The sequence below is a fragment of a genome, unplaced genomic scaffold, assembly GCF_019419815.1.
Source record: "Pyrus x bretschneideri cultivar Hongxiangsu unplaced genomic scaffold, Pyrus_bretschneideri_v1 Contig6, whole genome shotgun sequence".
Lineage (NCBI taxonomy): Eukaryota > Viridiplantae > Streptophyta > Magnoliopsida > Rosales > Rosaceae > Pyrus > Pyrus x bretschneideri.
This window is the reverse complement of record NW_025999798.1, coordinates 5,475,059-5,497,207: the sequence shown is the minus strand read 5'-3', so window position 1 is coordinate 5,497,207 and position 22,149 is coordinate 5,475,059. Positions and strand designations below refer to the sequence as shown.

Genomic DNA, 22,149 nt, shown 5'->3' with positions numbered 1-22,149 from the left:
ACTTAAATTGGGTAAGCTTATTTCATTGATTAATATACTACGTGTCTACAACTATATTGGAGTTAGTCCAATATCATGTTGCATCAACATGTAATGATAAATTTTAAGAACAGATATAGTAATGCACGTGTAACTATTAGACTTCATAAAAAGGATAACATACTTTGATACAATGACGAAAGAAATTGAACATCCACAATAAAATCAATTGATAATATAAAAAATAACCAAACTCTTTATAAATACCTGAAAAATTTCCTATTTTTCCGACATGTGATGCACTCTCCACATTTTGTTTGTATAATTTGATCAATGATCAGTCCAGTACATGCCTGCAAGTCTAGGACTCTTGTTCCTCATCGGCAACTTTATGCCTGTGTATGCAACTATCATCGTACGAATTAAAGATTCCCCTACCCTAGCTTGCTTGCTTGTGTCATACTGCACATGGTTTCGTTAAATTTCAAGTGTTTGTGTCCGACCCGTACAAAGTGGTAAATTTATTTAACAATTATTCACCCAGTTAATTGGTAAATTAATCAAACTGCAGAGGGAACAATATTATTTGGAATCTTTGCAATGCTAGATGATAAAGTCGTACTAGGAGCTGCAGAGCTCCTTCGGAGAGGGAGGCAAATTTTCTACCCTTCTATTTTCCGTGTCTTTTTATTTGTATGGTCACGGTTAAATCATGTTAACATTTTATATTAATATTTATTTTTATCTTATTATTTCTATAAAAAAACAATATAAAATATTGATGTGGCTTAACTGTGACCACACAAAACAAAAGAGAACAAGAAGTGGGGTAAGAGAATCTGCCTCCTTGGAGAGGACGATAATTTTATCCAGAAAGTGAAGGCTCTAGGTTCCTATAAAATTAATTTTGTAATAAAAATGCAAATGGTCAAAAGGTGAGCAAGATATAGGACGTACAAATAGTCACATTCTTTACTTTACTAGTTTCCTTTCCTCCTTTTTACGAAGAAAATAGCATCCACCGCCGTGGAAAAAGCAAAATACTTCACCATCTTCGGCAAGTGCTTCCTTCTCCACATTGGGACAATTTTCACGGCTGCTTAGCTAATCTAGTATGGCTACAGTGTAATTATCGAGAAACATCTTGATTCTGTGTAAACTAGAAGAGTTGAATCGAATATCATTGTACTGAAGCTTGGTTTGTTTAAGTTTGAACTACCGAACTGAGCTCAAGCCTATCTCGAGCTATCTCGTAAAAAATTCAAACTACTCACAAGCTTTACCAACCGAACATACCAATACTCAAGCTTGGTTTACTTTTCAATCGAGCCAAACTACGCTTGACTTGATTCTTTCATGAGTTGAGCTTCAACGAGCCAAACATGAACCGAACCCGATGCAAACTTGAACAGTTTTCGAGCCTAATGTGTACATTGTCACTTAGTGTTGTTAATATCTTTATTTTATAACATGTATTTGTTTGTTAGTCGTCTATAATTATACTATATAATATGTATATTAGTAACGCTACTTGATCGGTTAAACGTAATTTAAGAAAATTTCCTTGTACCCAAGTCTAATAGGTGACAATTATTGTCTAATTATGATTAATCTTTACACCCAATTTTTTGCCGGAGCATCCAAGGAAAAAACTATGCTAACTGATAAAGGAAGAATTACCCTGAAAAAAAATTGAACCATATTCGGATATTCCTTCAGAATCCATTGTGCATAATGTCACGTGTGAACACAAATAAGAAATTCATATTTGTTGACTCTAAAAATTACAAAACCTACGTGGCGCGCAGGCCGAGTAACTAATGAGCTAACTACGTCCTTCGGTCGAATGCGGGGCGTGCCAACTCGTCGGCCGAGCTCGGCCGAGGAGTAAAATTTGATGTGGTCGCGTTGAGCGCGCTGTTGACTTCTGTATCTTGCGATTGCGACCGAGGAAGGAACGCTCTCGGTCTCTGGATTCTATAGCCTGAAGACAAGGCTACTAATTCTACGGAGTTCACAAATCGTCGAAGCCTGATTCGGTCACTGTGATTATATTCGTAAGAGTATAAGCACGCCGAATCGAGACCAAACTATACGGGCACAGGTACTCGAATGTGATATATGTCTTGATAGTAAACGTAGTTCGGCCGTCGGAATGCCAAACCCTGAAACTTACTTGCGAGTATCCAATCATAAACTCACTCGGCGTCCACTGCGCCGAGCAATGCAATTCGTAACACCCAACTATGCCAAAAGGCTTAGTAGGATGACCTCTACCAACAAGAGTTCGAAAACCCTTCTCGGCCGAGACTTAGATAGATAATCGGTCGACCTTGACGCAGTGCTGTTTATCCAAACTGAAGGTGCTCATCGGTCGGCTGATTCTGCGGCAGCAGTGTTGTTTATCCAAACTGAAGATGCTAGCCGGGTGCTTCCACAGTGTTGTTTATCCAAACTGAAGGTGTGTCGGCAGAAAAAGAAAAGGAAAAAAATCTCAAGGTGTTTGAGAGGTTTTTTGCGCAGGGCAATTGTATGCTGATATTGAAGATCCTTTCTATTGCGTAATTTCTTGTATTTATAGCACCTCGTTCCCTGAAACCCATTCGGATTTGGATTGGGAGTCCTTGTCCCATTTTAACTCTAGCTCGAACAATCCTACCCCTTCTGGGATTCTGAATTTTCCTCCTTTTGAGGCTTTATTTCTTGCTGATCAAGAATCCTGGTCGCACCAGGACTTCCTCGACCTTTTCTACTCATCTGGACTTCTTAGGATAGGATTCGGCCGACCCTGTCAGCTGGCCCGGGTTTTATTATTCGGCCCATAACATTTGTCATTACCTTGGGCCGAGTACGTCTTGCTGCTCGGCCCAACCATATTATTTTGGGCCCAAACAATATTACACTTTGTAATTCCAATGTGAGACTCCCATTTTAATTGATGACGAACAAAGATTTTTGTTTTCTTAAAAGGTATTACAAACTAATTAACCTTTCATTACTGGAATAATAAATAAAAGGAAAAATCTCGCCTTGTGTTTTTTTAGGTTTGATCTCAATTAAGTATATATTGCAAGTACATGTTTTTCTTTCTATATATATTACAAGTACATGTTTTTCTTCGTCTATATATATTACAAGTACATGTTTTTCTTCGTCTGAGTCAGATTTGAGAATTTTTTTTTTTTAGCTAAGACTATTATATTGTTGCTTGTACTATGACGTTGTATGCGAAACTATGGCCAATAACAGACTAAAAGAAAAATGCAACTCGCCAGAAGATATTCTCACATGTAGTCAAGTTTTAGTACCAACAGTATCACCATTCAACAAAACGATTGCCACTTGTTTATGTTTTTAGTAGAAACGACATTACTTGCCGATTGTCACCACGACAATCCAGGTTTGGATCTTGAAAGCAACACACTAAAGAAAAAGATCCTAATTATCAAGATAATCCATCATTTATCACACGTCACTTGTTTAAAATACCACGCTAATCTATGTTCCATGGCCCAGTTGATCAATTTCCCATTTCCCCCACCCCTCATTTTCAGATCTGAGAAAATGAGTGATTTCTTTGTGTTTTAATTTATTATTGGTAAATTGCACTCTTATTGCAATTTTAATGGGAAAGGGATCTTCTCCGGATCCTTTTTATCAAGTTATCCCCATTAAACAATTCGGATTCTTAAAATTTGATCAAGTGACTAAAGTTATTATAACTTTTAAAGTGAACTCCTGTTTGTAGCCGTTTGATCAAATGTTAAGAGTCCGAATTAGTTAATGAGGATGATTTGGTGAAAGAGATCTGGACATGATCCATTTTCTTTTAGGGGATCCACACATCCTTTTTACTTATTACATATCCCTTGTTAATTTATATTCGTTGATTTTTTTCAATTCAACAAATCTGACGATCGAAAACTAAAAAAATATGAAAAAAATAAAAAAGAATTTATGGATATGACATCCCTTCCTTTTAAATGTTGATGGGTTTCCTCTGCGGTTCGAAACTCCAGAGTTGTCTGCTGGGCTTGGATGTGGAGGGAAATTTACGCCGGGTCCCACCTTGATGAAGTGGCCATTCCGTGAGTGACAGAAGCATCTCTTTCACTCCCACGCTTCTCAACTGGCCGCTTGGAGCGTTTCAACAACCGGATTCGTTGTAGCTGTCGGATCCAACCATCCAACGACTCGCGATCCAGTCGTCCTCGTTTCTCGTCGGATTCAATCCACGCGCCGTGGAGGTGCGTTGGTGCGACCTGTTGTCCTCGTTTCTCGTACCCTGTAAAGTGAACTGACAGAAACTCGGCAGGCTCCCTGGTTTCACCTCGAAGAGGACTAATTGCCCAAACGACGTAGTCTCAATGAGCTGCCGCTCACAATTTTTATGTAAAATTTGCCAAAATATTTGAAAAATTAGATTTGAATCCCTGAAATAATCAATTTTTAGTAGACCGTTAATACCGATGGATGAATTGTTGATATTCGATTTTAAGAGTTCAACAATAGTAATCGTAAAATAATCAGTTCAGCTAGATCCCATCATCTTTATACTTTTAATGGGTCTTTAAATGTATGATCATATTGTAATTTATATAAAGAAAAAATCACTCGTTATCTTAATCTTGTTGAAGAGTAATGCATTACACTGTCATTTACAAGGAACGATTCATTCTACATAGGTTCGACACAAGATTTTTGAAGATGTAACACATCCCGAACTATTCTAATTTAATTCTACTTAAATTGTAGTTTTTTTGTTGAGATCGAGTCCATGTCAATTAAATGTGTTTTTCACACTTTACTATGTTTATTTGTATCATACTTCACCAATTTTGAAACTGTCGAGTACCGGTTAACTTCATATTTTCAAGGACCTACTTGAAAGATTCGTGTTAAGGCACCCCTGCCAAAATACAACAGTTTCTTTCCAACCATGAGGCAATCACAATGCGACACGTTTCAACGTCAAAATAAAACTCCTAGAGTCCACATCGACTGCAGATGGAAGCTGGAGACTCTCCTTGACAATAAAAGTAGACATTTCTCCTACAATTAGTTCCTAATGCCATTATTGTACATAAACTCGTCATTAGAACTCACTAGTTGATTATGCTTGAACCTATGTATTGTGTAAACTCTTCACTATTATTGAGAACTACTCTATCCTCTTAGACGTAGCCCAACTTAAAATGAACCTCATACATCTTCTGTTTGTTTTCCTATCCTCATTAGGTGACCACAACAACCTTATGAAGATCACAAACTTGACATTTACATAGTTCTAAAATCTCTCTAATTTTATGCATCAACAAAGTTCATCATTCAACAAGTAACAAGTAAGTCAAATCCCGGAAACTTCAGCCTTCAACAAGTAGCAAGAAAGTCAAATTCCGGAATAAAGCAAAGATGAAAAAAGAAAGTGAAAGAAAGAGAAAGAATTTTGAATATTTTTCCTTGTCCCAATTATTAAAAGAGAAGAGAGAGAGCGCAAATAGAAGGGTTTGGTACTAAGATGTTTTTATAAAAAATAGGTATAAAAAAAAACTGAATTAAAAAAATATTTGGTAAACACTTAAATATACCTTATTTTCATAATTTTGGATGAAAAAAGCTGAAAACGTAAAGTAGCAACAATAAACTTATTCTCATATCATAGCATGAGCAGTTTTTTTTCCAAGCATAACAATGCCAAACCAGCCTGTAGTAGTGTCAAGTTTTTGTAGCAGTCCCCTTCGACGTTTTCAGGTTAATACTAAGGAGACTTTTGCAAAAATAAAACTCAGTATGAATTTTCTGTCAGTTTTTTGAAATAATTTATATGTTAATATTATAAATATTATGCTAAAAATATAAATGATCGAAAAATTCACAAAGAATCATATTTAAAGAGAGTCCCCTCATCATTTTTCACTGAAAAATGGCCTAATCGCAATCCAAACAACACAAAAACACTCGCTCTCAATTCCCAAGACTCCCATATTCTGTAATTATAGGTGTGCATCTATGTGCGGCTTAAGCTTAACAAACACTCAAACCTTCGTGCGATAATGTTTTCTTGCGTCTTTCTTTCTTCGTAGGGTTCCTTCTCTCCCCCTCTCTCTCTCATCTTTTGGGCCGTACTGCTACTACTTCTAGGGTTTTGAAGACTTTAAAATAGTGAAAAATAGGAAACTAAAAATAAAAGAGGGTTTTTGGTTTGGTGGAGGTGTGTAGCTCCTCAGAGTGTCTAAATTTATGCAAGCTGGAGCTGATTTGGCAGATATAGATTGTGATTTGGACTTGGGTTTTTCCTTAATTCTGGGGTTTTATTGGACCTGAATCTAAAATGTGCAAAGATCTTGGTGGGCGAGATTGACTGCTTGGACCCGCCGGAGAAGATGAAGCAGAGGAGTTGTTGTTGTACTGATTGATATTTTTGAAGAAAGAGTTGGAAGGGAAATCAAAGCTCTCAAAAATGCATTTCACTAAGCTCGATGACTCTCCTATGTTCCGCAAGCAGGTTCCTCTCTCTCTCTCTCTCTCGCTCTGTTTCTGTTTCTGGGTTGTTTGGTTGCATGGTTTTTGTGAGAGCTTTTTGTTCTTTCTTCCAAATGCCGTGATTGGCTGCTGAGAAAATCCGGAAGTAAAAAGAAAGTTTAGAACTTGAATCTCATTTGGGGAGTTGGTGGGTGGTGATTTCTGAGTTCCAAGGCAGACCCAACTTTGTTATGGATAGATTTATTATCTTCCGATTGCTAATTGCTTTTATTTTTGTTTCCGTAGTACTGTTTGTCTCTAACTTTCAATCATTTCGGATTCCATAGAAAAACAGAAAGTTATATTGCAGTTGTGTTCTCTGCTTAGGACCGAAGATACTAACGTTGCAAAGATGCATGTTAAATCTGCTAATGCTCTGCTCGGGCTTTAGATTACTCAGTCTCTCCTAGTAACAAGTGTAGCGAATGTTAAATAGCTCACCGTTCCCCTTCTTATTATATTTTCTTTGTGATGTATGTGATGAAATAATACTGTCATGGTCAACTTCTGAATGCAAGGATTCCTGTCATTGCTTTCTGGTTATATCCATTATTCATGGGCATTGAACTTTCACTAACAAATATCACAGATGCTGTTCATAGTTGTGACATAATTTCTAGTCATAAGCTTGGCGGGGGTATGTAGTAACTTATGTTAGTTTTGTTGGTGCAGATACTATCCATGGAGGAAAATGCGGAAACGTTGAGGGAGAGAAGTTTGAGATTTTACAAAGGATGCCGAAAATACACGTATGCCTACTTTCTGGACGCATTTTAGCTTTTGCATTTGCAAATTCATTTACATTTCTGATAATGTAAAATGTAAATTTGTCACCGTAACAAACTTGGCCACTTAGTATCTTTTGCTGTTTGCACTTTTATAGCTCTCAAATATGGAGAGCATTTGAACTTCGAGACTAATATAAATGTGATGAAGTGGTTCTGGATCTTCCTTCCTTGCCTTTTTTCTGGATGGAAATCAACCCGCACTAGACTTGGCTGTGAAGTTTTGTCAGGGAATTACTTAAAGGCCTTTTCTTTTTTTGTTTTGCTTGCAGGGAAGGGCTTGGGGAAGCATATGATGGGGACATTGCCTTTGCTAGCGCCCTAGAAACTTTTGGTGGGGGGCATAATGATCCAATTAGTGTGGCTTTTGGAGGTATGCCAAATTGTCAGCATAAAGAGTACCAAATCGCGCATTGATGATTTTCAAATCAATAGTTGAACTCATGTTTTCTTCACCAGGTCCTGTTATGACTAAATTTACTATCGCATTGAGAGAAATTGGGACGTACAAGGAAGTTCTTCGATCCCAGGTAATAACTTTGTTTTGTTTGTAATCTACATGTCAAATCTATTGCTGGAAGCTAATTGACTTCATTATGATTTTACAATTCAATATACTAGTTGAGAAATATAGTTATTAGTTGAAACTTGAAAGGGTTTCCCCATAATTTTGGCTTGCGATGGATTCCTTTTGAAGCTTGATGTTATTTCCATTTTTTAACTCTTGCGTTAGAAAGTAGTTTTACTTGAACAAAAGGAACTCAACTTTGTACATGTCATGGCTAACTGTAATACGCTGCGGCTTATGCAGTCACAAGAAGTTTTTGGTGCATTAGCTTCTCTAGTCCTTACATATATCAAATGTCTTTCATGCTCTTCATTTTCAAGTTCTCTGTGTTTGTTGCCTGTTGGATGATTAGTTTATTCTTTATTATGGATAATGTAGAGTTGTTATCTTGTTTAACCTGTTTTTCCCTTCCCCCTACAGGTTGAGCTTATGCTAAATGACAGACTCTTACAATTTGTGAATATTGATTTGCATGAAGTCAAGGTATTGTGAAAGATTTGTTCGTTAGATAATTTAGGTTATCACTTAGTTTATTTTCAATATCATTAGCGTCCAATTGAGTACTGTCCTTGTGCAGGAAGCACGGAAACGTTTTGACAAGGCTAGCCTTATTTATGACCAGGTGTGTGCTTCATTTCCTTAATTAATTTGATAGATCTTCCAGCTATATTGAGATTATCAAAACAATTTGAAATAGTTTTGGTTTTGGACACTTGGTTTGATACTTTGATACTATTTACAGGCTCGTGAGAAATTTCTCTCTTTGAGAAAAGGCACAAAGAGTGACGTGGTTACCCTTCTTGAGGAGGTAATTTGTGGTGCTAATTTCTTGTTTTCATTTTATTTTATAAACCTGGGCTCTTATCTATATTATTGGAAACTATCCATTCTTTACGTTCTAATACGCTATAAGAGATACCGCAGGAACTTCATAATGCAAGAACTACATTTGAGCATGCTCGTTTTAGTCTGGTAACTTTCTCAGTCTTGTTCTTCCAGAAATCAATGAGTTCACGCCATTGAGGCCTTGGATTTATGATTTGGACCTTTAAATTCGCAGGTGACTGCTCTTTCTAATGTTGAAGCGAAAAAGAGGTTTGAATTTCTGGAAGCGGTCAGTGGAACAATGGATGCACATCTTCGTTACTTCAAACAGGTAGACTGAAAGTCAGGCTTGCTCTATGTTTTGCTTGCTTTATCATTAGCATGCCGACCTTAAACTGTTGTCATGTGTAGGGTTATGAGTTGTTGCATCAAATGGAGCCATATATTAATCAGGTTTGTTACATGTTCTGGACTTTTTTCATATGTTTGTAGTAAGAATCATTTTAAATTGGACCTCTTGTTATTTCCTAGGTCTTGACATATGCTCAACAATCAAGAGAAAGATCCAACTATGAACAGGCTGCTCTTCATGAAAGGATGCAAGATTACCAACGACAGGTTGATCGAGAGAGTAGGTGGTCTTCTAATGGTTCTAATGGATCTCCTAATGGAGATGGGATACAAGCCATTGGTAGAAGTTCTCATAAAATGATAGAGGCTGTTATGCAGTCTGCTGCAAAGGGAAAGGTTTGATGAAGCTTCATATTTTGCCTTTAATTTATTGATGTGACCTATGCTCAACTTCTTTATGCATTTTCATGGTGCAATTGTTTTTATTTCATCTCTACGTTTAGTACTATAGACAAGTTTAACAGTAGCAATAATCAGGTTCAAACCATTAGGCAAGGTTACCTCTCAAAACGTTCCTCAAACTTGAGAGGTGACTGGAAGAGAAGGTTTTTTGTACTTGATAGCCGAGGAATGCTCTATTACTATCGGAAACAATGCAGCAAACCATCCGTAAGTACTCTTTCCAAGAAAGAAGTTTGGAGTCTGGACGCAGGAGGCTAGAAGTTTGTCCTGGGTTATTATATTAATATCAAATTTTGTTGTTTTTTTTTGTCTACAAATTTTAGGGTTCTGGTAGTCAACTTTCTGGTCAGAGGAATAGTTCTGAGCTTGGTTCTGGACTGCTGAGTCGGTGGCTTTCTTCTCATTATCATGGTGGAGTGCATGATGAGAAATCTGTTGCTCATCACACAGTGAATCTGCTTACATCAACTATCAAAGTTGATGCTGACCAGTCAGATCTGAGGTTTTGTTTCAGAATCATTTCACCAACAAAGAATTATACTTTGCAGGTTCGATTCAGTGTAGCTGGCCCTTGTGAGCTTAGGCTTGCTATGTATTTATCTGGTTTTTCAACTTGCCAACATGGCGAGTCTTTTATGGTTATTTTTATCTAATGGTTCCTGCAATGATATTGATTTATGCTTGTCAGTGCAGGCAGAGAGTGCACTTGATCAAATGGATTGGATTGAAAAGATAACAGGGGTTATTGCTTCATTACTTAGCTCTCAAGCTCCTGAGAGGGTAATTGTTTTGAAGTTTTACATGATTATGTGGCCATTGATTTTCATAGTATCATTGATGGGTTTGGTTCAATTATATTTCAGTTTTTGCCTGCTAGTCCCATGGGAAGTCATCGTCGTTCTGCCAGTGAGAGTAGTTCATTTGAGAGTTCTGATTTTGATCACACTGGAGTTGAAGAACTTGTATCTGAGAGGAGCCTTACTTCTAAAAATTCTGAGCGCCCGTTGCGAAGCTCACAACACCAAAGATCTTTGTTAAAAACCGAAAAGACGATTGATATGCTACGACGAGTATGTGGGAATGATAAGTGTGCTGATTGTGGTGCCCCAGAGCCAGATTGGGCATCATTAAATCTTGGTGTTCTCGTTTGCATTGAGTGCTCTGGTGTTCATCGTAATCTAGGTGTACATATCTCAAAGGTTAATAACAATTTTTTCTCACTTGGCCTTTTTACATGTTATATCTGTGAGCCATGCACTGTTTAACAAGTGTTGTGCAGGGATAACTATTATTTTTTTCATGTTCTTAATTCCTCTACCTTTTTACACGTACAATCTCAAATATTTATTGAGTAGGAGTCTAAAGAACCTTACTCATATGATTCCTACTAGTATGTGGTTTACTTTTCTAAATGGCAATAAGAAAGTTTTTGAGATGCGTAAACTGCCAATGGTATGTTAAATCTTTTTCCAAGATTTTCTTTTCTTTGGCAATGAATTGTGAGTGCAATTACAGGAGAACCAAGAATTATACAAATGATAACTTGGTAAAGTAGTTAATATGCTGGAAATTACCAAATTTTGTTTTGGTTTGTATATTTATATATGGACAGTAACTTCTTCCTAGTAATTATTTTTGTTTATAATGTACTTATCCTATAAAAAATTGGATATGTACCAGTTACTGAATTTCTGCAAATTTTCTTCTTGGTGTCTTACTGCAGGTAAGGTCTCTTACACTGGATGTCAAAGTGTGGGAGCCTTCCGTTATAAATTTGTTTCAGTCTTTGGGTAATGCCTTTGCCAACTCTGTCTGGGAGGAACTTTTGCAATCAAGAAGTGCCTTTCAGGTTGATCTTATATCCACAGGGTAGGGATTCTCTGTTACAACTCTTTCGAGTATTGTATATGTTTCTTCTCTACTGGACTGTTGTGAGTATTCACTTGTATTCTTCTGGTGAAGGTCATACAAGTCCGATAAAAAACAACTAGTTTTTATCAGCAAACCTGGTCAGAGTGATTCTATACCTGTAAAGGAGAAATTCATTCATGCAAAGGTATGTCCTTTCGTGGCTCTCAGTTACTAGTTGGATAACTTGAAAGTATTTCAATTTATGATCTAATTGCTAAGATTATAGTATTAAATGCTAAGTTGATAGGGAAGCAATTGTTTCAGAACATCAGCCAATCTGAAAAACACATTTTGTAATACTAAAGACAAAAAACAATTTTGTCTAGACTTTAGTTTGAGACTGAACCTTTTTTGGCTCGTTGGGATACTTGTTGTCCTCTCTTTTACTGCTTTTTAGTGATCATGGCTTAGGGATCTTGCAAGAACGGCTGTAGAGAGTGTATAAAGGCATAACATTACTGTTCCTGTATGACATGGATAAGCCTTGCTTGAATTCATCTTAGTTTTTGAAAGACTAATGATTTCTGGACTAACTTTTGTCAACTTATGATACATGAGCATTCTTGAAAATCTTGTATTATATAGTGAACTGATCTCCTGACTGTACTTGCTACTAGTTGAAAATCTACAGACTGCTTCAGAAATGTGGAAGTTAATGTGTATTCTTTTGTTAATTGCAGTACGCAGAAAAGCTTTTTGTCCGGAAATCAAAAGATGCACAATATACTCATTTGGTAGCACAACAGATTTGGGAGGGTGTTCGCGCTAATGACAAGAAAGCTGTATATCGTCACATTGTTAATTCTGAGCCAGATTTGAATGCGGTGTATGAGCAAGCTGCTTGTAACTCTTCATTAACCCTTGCCAAAGTAATGCTGATGCATGAGCAGACTAGCCATGACCAAAGCTCGAGCTGCTTAGCTGGGGATTCATTGGACAAGTCGTCTCCTAGCTCTTCAAACTTGAGTGGTACAAGTGAAGGCCAGCAGGTGGAGGATCTAGATGGGTGCACTCTGCTTCACCTGGCTTGTGAAACCGCAGACATTGGTATGCTTGAACTCCTCTTACAGTATGGAGTGAATATAAATGTGACTGATTCAAGAGGTCAAACACCACTCGACCGTTGTATTCTCAGAGGCAAAAGCACATTCGCAAAATTGCTTCTTACAAGGTGATAATTTATCTCATGGTTGGATTTGCGGTTTTTAAAACCCATTTATTACATTTGCCTAATCTGTGCATATTGAACAAACTCTCAGTTTCTTTAAAATGCTGTGTTTCTGCCTTTTTGTGTGATTTGCAACTGAAAGGGTTATATTGCATCTGCAGGGGAGCTGATCCACGGGCATTAAATGGGGAAGGAAAAACCCCCCTCGAACTAGCAGTGGAGTCGAACTTCGATGATAGTGAAGTCCTTGCTATGTTATCAGACTCCAATGGGTGAAACTGTCGTATAAGTAATGAAACTATCCGAGGCCAACTTCATGAGTGCTGGGATGATCATTATCAAAAGAAACAAAGGTATCACATTTGTATAATTATAGTCAGTAAATTTGAGAGATTGTTATCCTTTGAACGAAATATCAGCAAGTGTTTTGTGGTTTTGAGAGTTGGAGGATACCGATGGGGTGCATTGTTGAAAAATGTCAGCCGGTGTTGTAATCTAAAATGGCTCCGGTGGTCTAAGCCGAAAGCATGCGGTAGCTTTCAGCCAAGGGCTCTGTAATGTGTTCTTGTGAGGATTTAGTGTAGGCCATTGTGTATTTGTACATCATTTCTTTTAGTGAAAGCTTTTGGTGGCTGTAACTCTATGAAGCTCGAAACTTCGACCTTATGTTGTTCTACGTTTAGGGTTTCCAAAGCCGCAATAGAAAATATGAAGGTAATAGAAAAAAAAATTATGCTATATTTCTTCTTATTCGTCTTTCAATTGTGTTAAAGAGTTGATTACAAATAGCAGGTAAGAATTAAGCTAGTTGATTTGGACAGTGTAATTGGAATGTTACACTTTGCACCGAGTGTAATTGAAACCTTGCACGTGAGTTTGAAATTGTTCTCTCGTAAATCAGAATAATTTAGAATATTCTTTTCAACTGATCTTGCATAAAATTTGTACCACTCGCGTTTAACTAGACTTAGCTACTTGATTGCATCTATTCTTCATATTGTGCAGCGTAGGTTCCGCTAGTGCATAATCAGACGAGCTAAGATCCTACACCCCTAGCTTTCGAGAGCATTTTCAAGCATTTTTCACATTTGGACAAAACCACCAAGCAGCACTTGCCACCGAGAATATGGAGTTTTGAGCACATTCAATTGATTGGCTTATGAATTCTAATGCCTTTTCCGTGAGTGAAAACTGTCCGTTTTCCGTCCTTCAATCGTGTATGTCACTGTCGTGGACGGGACCAGTAAATGTAAATATAATTTGCTCAAGAGACAAGGCAATCAAATATACAGATTTTTGGATCACCAAATTTTATCCATGTCAGCGTAAAATACAAAGTTTGTGAATTGAAGTGTCAAATGTGTTGCGGTGGCACTGACATTTTCTGAAGGTCAGGGATGATGATGTTACGCTAGCTCTTGGAGAGTCAAATGTAGCAAGTAGGCCAACCCAACCCCATCACGTACCAGACAGCCTTGCATGGGGTCTCCCTCCAACAATTGTAGCAACTAAACCATAAGCCCTATGGGTTCGTTTGGCAGGTGGGAAGAGATCGCGTCCTAGGATGAGATTGGTAGGACACGTACGACATGACTTATAATTTATATGTAAGAATAAGTTAAATAGTTTACTTTATTGTAGATTCATAACTCATCATGTCCAGTTTAGTTCTGTTTATCTCACATTTTGACATAACAAGTAAATGATTAGACTCAAATAGGCCCCTTATGTTATGTTTACTCGCATATGTTACCCGTTAGCTAATTATGATTTTTTTGAATTGCAACAATTAGTAACCTAGATATGTAAAAACCGCGACAATTCAAAATACGAAAGCTATAACAAAACTCTACGCAAACCATAACGAATAAAATTATAACTTTTCTTGCAATTTTGGATATGACAGTCTGACCAAATGCAATTGTTAGACGCTCTCACAAAGAAATGAGTCAGACTTTATGAGTATCATTCCACTCTATCTACGTAGGATTGCAGTTCACACGAGCCCATAGTGGTATGAGCAACGATGAGAACTTCCGTCTACGAAAGTACAAATACACTACCGTGTGTTTTATACTAACGATACAATGAAAGACTCACGCATCGATAAATAACATCAAAGTAACGATATCCTCGTTGTTCTAAAAGTTGTTCCCATGACAAGCTGGTCGGTCTAGTGGATACTTTATCCAGTGACTGATGGTGCTAACTCATAACTCAACTGCCATGACTCATGAGTAATAATAGTGGAATACTCTGTTGGTTTATGACACAAAACATGATAAGGAAGCATAATTCCCATTAAAAAAAGGTTTATTTTTATTTTTATATTATTTGTTTATTTTTATTTCTGAAATTGGATGCGAAAAAGAAAAGCCCTTGACGCTCATGTTGGGCCTGAAAAGGAAGAGGCCCACAGGTGCACGCGTGTTGGCCTTTCACCGGTCCCGAGACAGACCCTATCATGGTCTACAACACAGACACTGGAAAGCGAAAACCGAGCCAACCATAAAACAAAGATTGTTCCCTTCAGCTTTCATTCCCACACAAATTATTAATTATTGTTTCAATAACAAACCCAAAAGGCAAAAAAGATAATCACTTTACTGATCACCGTTCGTTTAATCTGTAATCCCCGAAAGAGACTCCTATGAGATGGAGACACTCGTGTCATGAGATGTTTCAAACTAATTAATTACGAGACGTTTGGTTAAAAAGTAAAATATAGGACGACACATGATTTATTTGAGACATACTGTTATTTTAGAATTTTCGAATTTCTTATAAATATGATATATTAAAAATAATTTATATGAACCGAGTTTACAGTAATTGAATTTTCGATCTAAAAAACAGTACTATGTGAAGAGATTTTTGTATGCATCATTTTATTACGAGAAGTGATATCACATGCCCTCTTTTGACCACTCATCTATTACAGAAAACTGTATTTTGGGGACCAATGCTTGTCTAGTGTTGGAAGGTCATGGAAGTTGGTGACCTGATAATAGGTGAGGTGGCGATCGAAGCTTTGGGGAACAACCGTAACCATAATGGTCCTAAGGTAGCGAAATTCCTTATCATGTAAATCTTTATCCGCACGAAATGTTTAATTCGTCTGTTGATTTTATTTGATTATTCAATTTAATGACTAAAAAAAAAAAAAAACTGAACTGGAGGTATAGAATCACTTCCTAGCATTACACGAAGACAAACAGCGGCACACTACGGTAATAGATTGTCGCTTTAGTATTATTCTAATCGGAATAAATTCCCGCTGTTGGTTCCCTGTAGACGGCCAGAATCTCCTCCCCTCACCAACCAGCGGCGGAGACGTGTTCAGCGTTTTCCTGGCCTTGTCTCACGCAGTTCGATGTTTAGCTTTCGGGCCACTCGTGATAGCGACACAGTGCCAACGTGTCTCCGTGGACCCCACCGCTTACGGGGGTTCGAAAGGCGGGAAGCCCAGTTTTGTCCTCCGCAGCATGAGAGAGAGAAAGAAAAAAAAAGCAAACAGCCACAGAAAGTGTCTCTCTCTCTCCTCCCAAAACCCAGAGAGCGATTTTGTGCAGTTGGGTAGTTTCAGTTTGTGAAGAGAAAGGGACTCGCTTTCTGTGTGAAATTCAAGCTTTGGGACTTGTTTTTTTTTTTTTTTGTTCTTTCGGTCGCCATTTTTTGCAAACATTTCAACTCAGTAGTTTCAGTAGTGGGTTTAAACTTAAAAGAGTAAAAAAAAACAAAGAGTGTTTTGATTTGAAGAGAAAAAAAATATGCGAATCGGTGACGAAACGATTCGTTGCGTCTTTTCTCTGAAGATTTTCCCATAAAAAAATTCGAATTTTATCTGATATTCTCCCTCTCTATCTCTCTCCCCTCCTTCATGACTCCTTGAAGCTTTCTCCTTGATGGGGTTTTCTCACTTTCCCGCAGAGCTGCAAGCGTTTCTCGGCGGCGTTGCATTTTCTGCGCCTCCATGTTGCACGGTGGCTGAAGCCCTGAGAAAAATAGAACAAAAATTTGAGCTTTTGATGCCAAAGCAGCTGTTGCTTTGAGTATTTTTGGTTGGATTCTGAAGAAAGATTGCAGCTTTGATGTTGGTTTTGCTAATTTTCATCTGGGTTTTACTGGGTTTCAGTTGATTTTTGCTGGGATTTTTTTTGGATTTCTATTGGAATGGATAGAAGAAGAAGAAGAAGAAGCACCTCGGAAATGAACAATCCAATCCCAAGGCTTCTCCTTTTGCTATTGATTTTCTGCTGCCGGCAAGGGGCTGTGCAGTCCCAAGAAACCGAGCCTCCGTCACCGGCGAAGCATCCCCACTCGAAGAACGAGCTCCAAAGAATCATTCTGAGCATCGTGTTGGGAGTCCTGACCGGACTAATTTGTGCCCTCCTCACTGCACTCTTAGTCCGGTGCTTTGTCCGCTACATCAGCAGAACCCCAATTCTCAAAGGGCCCGTCATATTCTCCCCGAAGATCGACCCCAAAACGCTCCAATTAGCACTAGCTAGTGAAAACCGGTTGCTGGGTTCTAGCCCCAATGGGAAGTACTGCAGGACTGTTCTGGACACTGGGCTGATTATTGCAGTCAAGCAGCTCGGACCCTTTTCAGAGTGTGGCTCGCCGGAGGCTCAGAGCAAGGCGGCGAAGCGGCGGATACAGCAGGAGCTTGAAGTGCTTGCTGGCCTGAGACACAGGCATTTGATGAGCCTGCGGGCTTATGTTCGCGAACACGATAGGTTCTCTTTGGTTTATGATTTTATGCCTAATGGGAGCTTGGAGGATGCTATGAATAGAGTTAGAGAAACCCAGCTGCAGCTTAGTTGGGAAGTTCGGCTTCGGATTGCTGTCGGGGTAATTAAGGGGCTTCAGTATCTGCATTCGTATGTTCCTCAGATTATGCATTGCAATTTAAAGCCTACAAATGTTATGTTGGATTCGGAGTTTGAGCCGAGGTTGGGAGATTACGGGTTGGCCAAGCTTGCGCCTTATTTGAATGGAGCAACATCTGGCTACAGTGCTCCAGAGTGTTTCCAGAATGGCAGGTACACATATCAATCTTGGATGATATTCGAAATTCGTAAATGTTTCGTGTTATACAACTACTATGCAATTCTATTGACGGAGCTATGTAGGTGTATGTGTATATGCGGAAATGGTAATTGTGTTTTATGATATTTCCCCATTGCTCCTACTAATTTCCTTTGCTTTTAGAATACTTATCAGGAGTTTGGTATTCCACATCCCAAAATGTTGGCACACGTTTGTAGTTTCGGGCAGGATTGAATTAGGTTTGCCAGCTTTTATTTTGTATTAGCCATTTAGCTTCTGCCCTGTCAAATGGCTTTCTCTCCTGCACAAGGCCATGGACATCCCCCTAATACTGGGATGCGTGACTGTTGTGGTTGGCATTGCAATCTGTCTCCAGTTTTTCGCGCTTTTTGTTTCCCTGCGCTGGAGGGAAAAATGCTCCCTCCCAATACTCTTCTACTCAATGACTTGGGATTCTGATAATCATCCCTCTTTGACAAGGCATAGAACTCCGAAATTACCTCGTGATGGTTTATTGATAGTTAACAGTGAAATGCTTGTTAGTTAAGATTCAAGGCTATATTAATGGTTTATTGATGTTTGCCTTAGAATTTAAGCTGTGGGGTTTTGTATGTAACAGTTGCGTTGTTTGTACTGAATTATTAGCTTTGTAGTATTGAAAACGAAAAGAGAAACTCCCTTTAGGAAGAAAGCTTTGGCTGTGAATAGGTGAATGGAAAGAACAACTAGAACAGGAGCTTTTTTTCATTTTTTTCCTTCGAAAACATATATGCTCTTTTGCTAAAGACTACATATTCAATTTCACCAGGTACACGGATAAGAGCGACATTTTCAGCTTTGGGATGATATTGGGCGTTTTGTTAACCGGAAGAGATCCAACCGATCCCTTCTTTGGGGAAGCAGCTAGTGGTGGAAGTTTAGGGCGCTGGTTGCGGCACTTGCAGCAAGCAGGCGAGGCACGGGAAGCATTAGATAAGAGTATAATAGGGGAAGAAGGGGAGGAAGATGATGAGATGTTGATGGCAGTGCGAATCGCAGTTGTATGCCTATCCGATCTGCCCGCAGAGAGACCCTCAAGCGATGAACTTGTTCACATGCTAACCCAACTGAACAGTTTTTGATCAGATGTAAGTATTTTATGTTGAAGCTCCTATTTCTGTAGATTTTGGGGAACTTAGACTTCAGAAAGATTTGCTTCTGCAATCTGCACATTTCTCTTAGAATTGTATACTTTCACTGTTTAAATCTGTGGATATTCACTGTGGCGAAGAAGCTGGAAGTCAAGGAAGTATCGAACTTTTGGAGTAAAAGTGAGGAGATTAACAATGTGGGGGCACATATCAATTATTTTTGTTTTTCACCTCCCAATGATTGTAGGGCTTTGCTGGCTGTTTTCAAAATCACGGGAAAGATCGTTCTACCTCTTCACCCATCTGAGATTGCCAGCGACTCGTATAATTCCAATGTCGATGTCGTAGTCCCATGTATTGGAATTTGGTGGTCTACTTACCTTCTTTTTTTTTTTTTTTTTTTTTTTTTTTTTGTCAAACGATAGATTTGTTAGATTAGAGAGCTGGCATGATTCAAACACGCCGTGGTGTAATGTAACACTCCTCTCCACAACGGTGGTTGAGGGTTGCTTGTTGGCTTTTTAATGTATTTGGAATAACTAGACATAATATAACTGTAAAATTAAGGGTTTGTTTGGTATGCAATTTGAATTAATTTTTTTTTTAAACGTAAAAATAGTTTTAAGTCTTAAGTCAATAATTCTTATTTGGTCAAAATATTTTAAAAAGTGAATTCAATCAACTTGAAAAATAGCTTATTTATGAAAAACAAAAAACAGTAATTTTTAACCTCATTTCTCTCTCCATTTTCTCTCCTATATTTTCTCTCATTTTCTTTTCTCCTCTCACTCATTGATCATTTCCTTCTCTCCTCTCTTCCAATATGTTATTATTTTTCTCTCTCCTATCCCCTCTTCCTTTGTCTCTCTCTCTCTCTCTCTCTCTCTCTCTCTCTTCCAATATGTTATGATTTTTCTCTCTCTTATCTCCTCTTCCTTTGTCTCTCTCTCTTCCAATCATTTCCCTCAGCTTTCCGTGTCTCTCTCACTTCCACTCTCTCTCTCCGTTCTCCCTCCCAGTTCTCCCTCCTTTCTCTCTTTTTTTCGATTTTCTCTCTTCTCTCTTCCTTTCGATCTTCTCTCTCTTTTTTTCGATTTTCTCTCCTCTCTTCCTTTCGATCTTCTCTCTTCTCTCTTCCTTTCTTATTTCTTTAATTGCTAAGATTTATCAATAAATTTTAAATTTCATATCAAATAAATTTTTGGGTCTTATACAAAATTGTTCTTAAGAAATGGTTTTAATATATTTTTTTGAAATTGATAATTTTTTTTAGTTGGATACCAAGAAGGCTTTTAATGAACCAAATGAAATGCATTGGGAGCTTCTTGGGCCTTGGCCTGCATATGTCGATATTTTTAAGAACAATATTCTTAGGCTTTGCTTTTATTTTTAGTATTAATATAATCAACTACCCCTTACCTATAGATTGTCATCTATCTCTCACTAACCACAATCACCAACGCTGCCAGCAAATCGGAAACATGGATTCCGGAAAAGCTCCCAAACCACCCAGTAATTGTGAGCTAGAAGAGAAACATGGGGACTTGGGAAATCGTAGCAAAAAAGCAATGTCAGTCGAGTACTACTGCAACAACTACTTTCCTGTAGAGATCTTAAGAGAAATCCTCCTAAGACTACCCTCAAAATATTTAAAAGAAAACTAATGAAAATAATTTGAAAATTTTGAGTTTTAACGATAAGGACGGAATAAAGGATAAAGTGAATAGTAGCAGGATTGACATTTTAGTGTAAAAATTTGGTTTTTCGTTAAAATAAACAGTACTGAAGCTTTTCGTTAAAGTTTTCAATATTTAATCATATGCTGCGCCGTCTGCAAGTCATGGCGCTCTATGGTCAAAAGCTCTGCCTTTATTGCGATCCATCTCAGCCGTTCATCACTAATCCAGTCTAACCACAAAAACCAAAACGATGGTTTTGATCAGCTCCTTCTCATAAACTGGGGCCATGCCTTCTACTCTTTGTATTTTGGGGATAACCCTAACCCTAACCCTAAACCAGCAGTTCAGTACATTGTGCTTAATGCACCACTAGTTATGAAACTCGGAGCTCCTGCGCAAATGGTCGGAAGTTGCAATGGGCTTACATGCCTTTCTTGGTACCCTGGTGGCCACACAATAATTTTGAACCCTTCAGTTAGAAAGTATGTGGTTTTGCCTTGGCCTAGGACTGTTAACATAGAGAGAAGAAGCTAGGGTTTCAAGTATTAAGAAAGAGAGAGAGATCGAAGAAGAGAAGTTTGTAGAGAGAGAATGAAATCTGTTGTATATTATATTTTCTTACTTACTAAGCTATTACATTGAGGTATATATAGAGAATAAGATCTCTAACTAACTAACTAACTAACTAACTAACTAACTAAGACATACATCCTTATGACAAGTGTCTCAATCCTAACCATTCTCTATATTCTTACATCCCCCCGCAAACTCATGGGAAAGAACACCAAGCATGAGGTTGAACCAATGAGATCGAAATAAAGGAGCACGAGACCTTTTGTTAGTATATCGGCAAATTGTTCGCAGGAGGAAACAAACTGAACAAGCAGTGTCTTCCTAGCAAACCTGTTCTCTCACAAAGTGAACGTCAATTTCAATATGCTTCGTCCGTTGATGCTGAACAGGATTGAAGGACAAAGCAATAGCAGAAAGGTTATCACAGAAAAGCACAGGAGCATGAGCAGGTATAACATGCATGAACTGCAGTAATTGTTGGATTCAATCGAGCTCAGCAGCGGTGGATGACATAGCTCGATACTTAGCTTTTATGGAAAAACGAGAGACTGTGTGTTGTTTCTTAGGGAACCACGATATAGGATTGTTGCCTAAAAACACCACCATACCAGTTGTTGAACTGCGATCATTAGGGTCACCGGCCCAGTCTGCGTCACTAAAAGCCTTTAATGATAAGTCACCCCTATTATACGAAATGCCAACTGATAATGTACCCTTGAGATAGCGCAAGATATGCTTAACGGCGGTGAAATGAGACACCATAGGAGACTGCATGAATTGGCACACTTGATGAACTAATAATGCAATATCGGGACGAGTAAATGTTGCAACGCACCAACTATGCTCCTGTATGCAGTTGGATTGTTATAAGGAGTACCATCATCCTTAAGTAGTCGGTTGTAAGGAAGACATGATGTGTCACAAGCTTTACACTCCACAATCTCAACTTTCGCTAATAGGTCCTATATATATTTTGTTTGCAATAGGAATAAACCCTGAGCAGTCTTAGTGATTTGAATCCCCATAAAGTAATGAAGCTCGCCCAAGTCCTTGATGTCAAACTCAGTAGTAAGAGAGTGAATGACTTGCTGAATAATGATAGAAGAACTACCAGAGTTAATAATATCATCCACATATAATAAAA

The 22,149-nt window shown here is 38.2% G+C and overlaps 2 protein-coding genes across 3 annotated transcripts; both read left to right on the top strand.

Annotated features, from left to right (window-relative positions):
- Positions 1-6,270: 6,270 nt before the first annotated feature.
- On the top strand, positions 6,271-13,309 carry LOC103967262 (ADP-ribosylation factor GTPase-activating protein AGD3). Its single transcript, XM_009380539.3, has 19 exons — positions 6,271-6,484; positions 7,174-7,250; positions 7,559-7,659; positions 7,746-7,816; positions 8,275-8,337; positions 8,432-8,476; positions 8,597-8,662; positions 8,779-8,826; positions 8,915-9,010; positions 9,091-9,132; positions 9,211-9,426; positions 9,568-9,699; positions 9,816-10,040; positions 10,186-10,272; positions 10,356-10,691; positions 11,216-11,361; positions 11,455-11,548; positions 12,084-12,574; positions 12,733-13,309. The coding sequence occupies exons 1-19, from the start codon at positions 6,440-6,442 to the stop codon at positions 12,845-12,847; spliced, it is 2,496 nt and encodes an 831-aa protein (XP_009378814.1). The 5' UTR covers positions 6,271-6,439; the 3' UTR covers positions 12,848-13,309.
- Positions 13,310-15,842: 2,533 nt separating this feature from the next.
- LOC103967260 (inactive leucine-rich repeat receptor-like protein kinase CORYNE) lies at positions 15,843-19,369 on the top strand. 2 transcript variants are annotated; one of them, XM_018652367.2, is made up of 3 exons: positions 15,843-17,616; positions 18,432-18,750; positions 19,001-19,369. In XM_018652367.2, the coding sequence occupies exons 1-2, from the start codon at positions 16,745-16,747 to the stop codon at positions 18,742-18,744; spliced, it is 1,185 nt and encodes a 394-aa protein (XP_018507883.1). In that variant the 5' UTR covers positions 15,843-16,744; the 3' UTR covers positions 18,745-18,750; positions 19,001-19,369. The 2 variants fall into 2 exon arrangements, with proteins under 2 accessions (XP_018507883.1, XP_009378813.1); XM_009380538.3 differs by having other exon boundaries at positions 15,847-17,616; positions 18,432-19,369.
- Positions 19,370-22,149: the final 2,780 nt, after the last annotated feature.